Here is a 7,500-nt window from a genome sequence, read left to right as displayed (position 1 = left end):
TTTTTTTTTTTTTAAAGAGCAATTAATACTTTTATTCAGCAAGGATGCATTAGATTGATAAAAAATATGTCAGTAAGTGACATTTATAATGTTACAAAGATTTAAAGAAAAGCTGGGTAACACATTCTTTTACAGTGTCCTTGTTATGTTACAAGTACTAGTGCTAACAGTAAATTATGCATAATTACATGCAACTAACCCTCAATCAAACCCTAATCCTACCCTAACCCTATAGTAAGTACATGTAGTTCATTAATATTACTCAGTACTTAAATATATAATTACACTGTAACAATGACACATTTAAAATAAAGTGTAAACTGTTCTTTTAAACTTCAAAGAATTCTGAAACAATGTAATAATACAGTTCCCACACATCTGAAGCAGCACAACTCAAAATTAATAATAATCAGAAATGTTTATTGAGCAGCAAATCGGCATATTAGGATTTCTGAAGGATCACGTGACACTGAAGACTGGAGCGGTACCTAATGATGACAGGAATAAATTGTATTTAAAGTATAAATTATATATATGAAAATATATTTGAAATTATAGCCTAATATTTCATTGTATCATATATATATATATATATGAGCACAAGCTAGAAAACAGGATTGTAGATCAGATGAAATTGACCTGAGTCTCAGTCCGACTCGTGTTTTCCTGAGCAACACTGACACCTTCCGGCCAATCACACACTTGCATCTTCGATGGTAGGAGGTTTTTATACGTTTATTTGAGTTAAATCCCGAAACATGACGAAATTAAATGATTTGTTAGCAAAAAAACATTCACTGTTACGATGATGCAAACTCGGACCTGCTGTATTCTATCAACACAAAGTCAAAACTAACTATTTGAAAGGACCAGAAGCACGTATTGATGAACATAATTATATCAGTTTACTGCAGATATACTGATGATAGACTCGCTTCATTAGCCCAACATTTTGTACAAATCAAAACCACATACATTTTCCCACAAATGACTTCTTTATTCTTCTATTTACAGACCCCAGTACAGATTCTGCACATTCATTTACCACGAACATAAGACTTTATTGACTGTATGCTGCACAGAGCGGCGAGAAACTACATGTTGCACATTTACATCAGCTTATTCATGATGTCGTCATCAAAACACTGCACTGCTGTGAAAGTAGTAATGTCTAAAGACATGCAAGAACGTTTAAACTGCGGTCATATACAGCTAAATCTACACTACTCACAGTCACAGCTACTGAACTGACTACAGAAACACCACGGGAATTGTCTCGAAGACATTTGGCAAAGTTACCGTGAAAGTAGATTTGAACTACATTGCTTTCAAAGTTTTTTTTTTTTCTTTGTTTTTTTTTCGGACGTAATAAAGGAAAAAGAAACCAATAGGTCACAGTAAAATTAAATTGGTGAAAAATGCCCATTTGCTGAAGCCAAAACATCATACAGTAGTCTCCACTCTCATGATTGGCAGCTCAGCCTTCCTTTTAAATGCCACGGCCAGAAATCATTTTGTTATCATCCATGTTCAATATTTTTACTGTAGTAGGAAATAAGCTCCTCCCTGAGGCGTCTCATTCACTGTGCTATTAACTCACCACTCGAACTAGTCATGGCTAATCTTTCCTAAATTACACTATACGATTAAATGAATAATTACACCTACTTACACAGTTTTTTAGGCCAGAGGTGCACAAGGCTACTGTTTATGAACCTATACATTATAATATAAAAAATGGCACTTTTTTTGTCACATGCTTACAGTGTAACTACAATTATTTGCACATTCCATATACAACAGGAAATGTTCTATGGTTTTATAATATTTGGCACATAATGGTTAAAAGGCCACTACGTTTGAGCTACACAGTATTTCTCCGATGAGGGTTTGAAAAAAACAAACTGGGGGGGAAAAATAGCTTATTCTAATAATATTCCGGATGTCATTGAGGGTTAGGTGTTCGTGCGATGTTGTAAAGCTGTACATCTGTATCAATCCATCCATCCAGTCATTCTCTCACTCTCAAACAGTAATCAATAAAATCACAGTCACGTTTTTCCAATGGCTCTCGACCTTCACTAAAAAGCTATTAAATAATACAAAGATGACCATGACAGCATAAATATGTCATACATTTGTATATACAAAATAACACAGTGTTCCTTTCGCCTTGCGGCTGCAATAAACACCCAGAGTCAGCATGTGTGGATCCTCCAGCGGTGGCCTGTCGTTCAGGAGGACTGAGTCCGTGAATGCAGGCGCTCAGAAGACTTTGGCCCGTTTGCTGTTCAGAGACCCGTGCTGCGAGAGAGAGAAGAGGAACACAGATGTGTGACCACGTTTAGTGTTGTGTTGGGGAACACAAGTTACATAATCAGATTACTGTTTTCAAGCAACTAGTAAAGTAACACATTACTTGTAAAATGTCAACTGAGTTGCTTTTTCAAACAAGTAATGTAAGTTAGTAACGCCACACACACACACACACACACACACACACACACACACACACACACACACACACACACACACACACACACACACACACACACACACACACACACACACACACACACACACACACACACACACACACACACACACACACACACACACACACACACACACACACACACACACACACACACACACACACACACACACACACACACACACACACACACACACACACACACGGGGCGGAAACTTTGCTTGGGGCAAAAATGCCACCGAAACGAATAAAAAACGCTTCCAAAAACCAAGATATGGTGCAAAAAAGTCTGCGTATAAGTTCTTGTTTTTAATATTTATAATCAATATCACACAAGAAAAGGTGCTGTTTTCCCAAATATCAGCACGTTTGCAAATGTGACATTGATTTTATACAACAATTCAAGAAACAATAAGTTAAAAGGCCATTAGGTGACTTACATTTATTGTCAGTATTGTCTGTTTTTCCTCTATTTTGCTCATGAAAAGTAGAGCGATTGAGAAAAGTAGAGCGATTGAGCATCTCCGAGCAACACCGTTTCAGTTTCGCTACTGAATATGAATATGAGTTTTTGGACGACTCGCTTCTGCTTCATCTCTGAATGAATCTGCGTTTGAATGACGCATTACTTCTAACCCTATTGAAAGGCATGCGGAAAGTATGAACTGCAGCACATTTTACTAGTAGGATTCATGCTCCCATAATTAAAGGAATTGCCTTTGTACTTTCATTCAGTAAAACCCTGTTTATAAGTTGAGCTTTAAATGTGGACATTTTCTTCAAATTCTGGTTATGCTACACTTCCATCCAAAAGCAATTAATAAGCGTAAAGCAATAAAAGTGACAGTAAAGACATTTATAAATGTTAAAAAAAAAAGATTTCAGTTTTAAATAAATGCTGTTTTGAACTTTATATTCTTTAAAGAATCCTGGGGGGAAAAGTATCAGTTTCCCCCAAAAAATATGAAGTTATGGAAGCTTGTTTCCGCCACAGAGTGAAAAATGAAAAAGGTAATTGCGACTTTTTAATCTCACAATTCGGACTTTTCAGACTATCTCAGAATTGCGTGATATAAAGTCGCAATTGCATGTTATAAAGTCAGAATTGCGAGATATAAAGTCCGAATTGCGAGATATAAAGTCCGAATTGCGTGTTATAGTCAGAATTCTAACTTTTTTTCCTCGCAATTGCGACTTTTTATCACAAAATTCTGACTTTATATCTCGCAATTCTGACTTTATATCTCGCAATTCGGACTTTATATCTCGCAATTCGGACTTTATATCTCGCAATTCGGACTTTATATCTCGCAATTCGGACTTTATATCTCGCAATTCGGACTTTATATCTCGCAATTCGGACTTTATATCTCGCAATTCGGACTTTATATCTCGCAATTCGGACTTTATAACACCCAATTGCGACTATTTCACGCAATTCTGACTATATTTCGCTATTCTGAGAAATAAAGTCAGAATTGCGAAATGTAAACTCGCAATTGTGAGATAAAAAGTCGCAATTATCTTTTAAAATGTTTTATTCTGTGGCGGAAACAAGCTTCCATATGAAGCTGACAACATAATAATCAGAAATGTTTTCTGAGAATCAAATCAGCATTTTAAAATGATTTCTGAAGGATCATGTGACACTGAAGACTGGAGTAATGATGCTGTAAATACAGCTTTGATCACAGGAATACAGTACATGTATTCACATAGAAAACAGTGCTTTCAATTTGTAATAATATTTCACAATATTACTGTTTTAACAAAAAAAAAATGAATGCAGCTTTGGTGAGAAGAGACTTCAAAAACATGAATAAATCTTCCCGAACCCCCAAACCTGTGAACAGCGGTGAACATATTAAAGTGGGCAGACTTCAGTCTTCGGCCTGAACGTGAGTCTAGATCAACACGAACCCTGTTGGGTCTCACCTTGGCCTGTTTGTAAAAGTGCGGCGCCAGCTCCACCAGCCAGGACGACTCCACCGCGGTCACGTCCCGCATGTAGTACTTGCTGGTCTGAACCACCTCATTGAAGACGACCCTGAGACAAACAGTTGGGTTAATATCTGCTGAAACAGAACCAAACTGGAGTAAAGTACAGTTTATCTTGGTACCATTTTGGGGGCTTTTCTCCATACAGCACCGAATCGGGGTGGATGAACAGCTCTCTGTCGTCGCGTAGAGTCCTGGACGATGTACAGCATTACAAGAAGAACAGACACATGCAAATATGGCTGGAAAAGTCAGGTGACTGTCACTGATGAAGAGGAGCTATTGAGGATGATTGAACCGACCTGTAGGAGCCGGAGTGATGCATGCGGGCGGCGTTCGCAAAAAACCCGGACACAATACATCGGAGAATCACATCCGGATCTCCTTCAGAGCAGACAGAAGAGGGACACATCTGTAAACTCACATGACAACACTAGGGGTGTAACCATACACACGTCACGATTCGAGACACATCACGATACTGAACTCACGATACGATATTACTGTGATACTCCATGACTTATGGTCAAATTTAACACAAAATGAACTATTGATTAAAAAGGTAAATTAGTTTTTTCATTGTGTGTATGAATGAATATTCTTGGACTTGGTGCTGAAACCCAAAGCTCAGGACAATAGAGACGCCAGAATAACAATATTCATGATTCTGAAGATGAAAACACAGAATTATTTTAGATGAATATGCTTGAACTCTTTCACTAGATATATGTATAATAATGTAGGACACTTTTACTGCTGACATCAGACATTAGGCATTATCACTATCAGGACCCACACATATCCCCCCCATTGCTTTATTATACATGACATTCAACATAATATACTTTTTTTTTTTTTTAATCAAGCATTTCGAGAATAAAGTAGAAATATTTAGAGAATAAAGTAGAAATATTTAGAGATTAAAGTCTTTAATCTCTAAATATTTCGACTTCAATCTCGTAAAAAAGTCAAAATTCTGAGAATACAGTCTTCCGTAGAAGTTCTTTGGGTGCGTGTGTGTGTGTGTGTGTGTGTGATGTTGTTAGATTAGCACCTGTAGAATTTCCTTTCGGTGAAAGCCCAGATAAAAGTAAAAAGCTACTATTTTGTTTAGATCCATGTCCGAGGCAGAGCAACTTCTTTGAGCGCATTTCTTTACACACACACACACACACACACACACACACACGTATGCTAGTAATGAATTGGAAACACTCGCTCTGCGCCAGTGGACGCGCACACTGTTATGAATGCCTGTGCGGCAATTATGAATGTGAAGCAACGCCAAGCACACACACACACACACAAAGAGATTATTCTCGGAATGTTTGAGTTATTTTATTTTTTTTGTGGTTCAGGGCTTCCGTAGGAGATTAATGTAGTACTGACACTAAAACTCTGAAAACTTTTTTTCTGGGTGAACTATCCACAATACAGATTGTTGCATTTTCTTATTGTGATATATTGCGACACGATTATATTGTTACACCCCTAGAAAATACGGTCATGACCAACCAATGACAACGTCTGAGGATAAAACAAACTGATATGACACCCTGTTGGTGACAGAAAGGAGAGCTCACCCTCGCTGGAGGTGCGAGGCACCTTGAACTTGTTGAGGAGGTGTCGCAGCTGCTCCCGTACGGCCACGGCCCGCAGGAGACCTTTATAGTGGAGGAAGTGATCCTGACACCACTGAGAACTCTTCTGATGCTGCGGGAACACACGAGCCAGTTACACGCTCCACTCAACATCACAATACCAACACAAGTACATTCAAACATCACAAATCTGTGGTTCTCAAACAGGAGGCCTCAAGATGACTTGAAATTAGGGCTGCGCAAGTAATTGAAATAACCCCCACATTACGATATGGCTTAGAGCGCTTATTAAATCTCAAAGGCTGCGAATGGATTAAAGAAATATACGCGATGTGTGTTTCATAGTGAAGCGCAGCACTGTGTTCATTTACACACAAGCTGTTTGCTTTTCCCAGTGTCTCAGTGTGTCTCAGTTTGCAGTAAATGCTGCTCTACACACACTTCATCTCTACACACACACTACACACACACCACACACTTCATCTCTACACACAATTCATCTCTACACACCACACACTTCATCTCTACACACACTTCATCTCTACACACACCACACACTTCATCTCTACACACACCACACACTTCATCTCTACACACACTTCATCTCTACACACACTTCATCTCTACACACACTTCATCTCTACACACACCACACACTTCATCTCTACACACCACACACTTCATCTCTACACACCACACACTTCATCTCTACACACCACACACTTCATCTCTACACACACCACACACTTCATCTCTACACACACCACACACTTCATCTCTACACACACCACACACTTCATCTCTACACACACCACACACTTCATCTCTACACACCACACACTTCATCTCTACACACCACACACTTCATCTCTACACACCACACACTTCATCTCTACACACCACACACTTCATCTCTACACACCACACACTTCATCTCTACACACACTTCATCTCTACACACACTTCATCTCTACACACACTTCATCTCTACACACACTTCATCTCTACACACACTTCATCTCTACACACACTTCATCTCTACACACACTTCATCTCATCTCTACACACACTTCATCTCTACAAACACGACTTCATCTCTACACACACTTCATCTCTACACACACTTCACACTTCATCTCTACACACACCACATCTCTACACACACTTCATCTCTACACACACTTCATCTCTACACACACTTCATCTCTACACACACTTCATCTCTACACACTTCATCTCTACACACACTTCATCTCTACACACACTTCATCTCTACACACACTTCATCTCATCTCTACACACACTTCATCTCTACAAACACGACTTCATCTCTACACACACTTCATCTCTACACACACTTCACACTTCATCTCTACACACACCACATCTCTACACACACTTCATCTC

At 38.7% G+C, this 7,500-nt stretch overlaps 1 protein-coding gene across 2 annotated transcripts in view; it reads right to left on the bottom strand.

The window, feature by feature from the left end:
* Window positions 1-972: 972 nt before the first annotated feature.
* The window catches only part of dhx35 (DEAH-box helicase 35), a 24,931-nt gene continuing 18,403 nt past the window's right edge, over window positions 973-7,500 (bottom strand). The window contains exons 17-21 of one of the 2 annotated variants that reach the window (XM_082145107.1): window positions 6,076-6,205; window positions 4,795-4,876; window positions 4,615-4,686; window positions 4,430-4,541; window positions 973-2,304 (exon numbers count right to left, since the gene is read on the bottom strand). In XM_082145107.1, coding sequence (XP_082001233.1) covers window positions 2,266-2,304; window positions 4,430-4,541; window positions 4,615-4,686; window positions 4,795-4,876; window positions 6,076-6,205 — 435 coding nt within the window. In that variant the 3' untranslated portion in view covers window positions 973-2,265. The remainder of the gene's footprint in view (window positions 2,305-4,429; window positions 4,542-4,614; window positions 4,687-4,794; window positions 4,877-6,075; window positions 6,206-7,500) is intronic. The other variant, XM_082145108.1, reaches the window with a different exon arrangement.

The sequence above is a fragment of the Leuciscus leuciscus genome (genome assembly GCF_965113295.1).
Source record: "Leuciscus leuciscus genome assembly, chromosome: 18".
Classification (NCBI taxonomy): Eukaryota; Metazoa; Chordata; class Actinopteri; order Cypriniformes; family Leuciscidae; genus Leuciscus; species Leuciscus leuciscus.
This window is presented reverse-complemented; position numbering and strand designations above follow the sequence as displayed.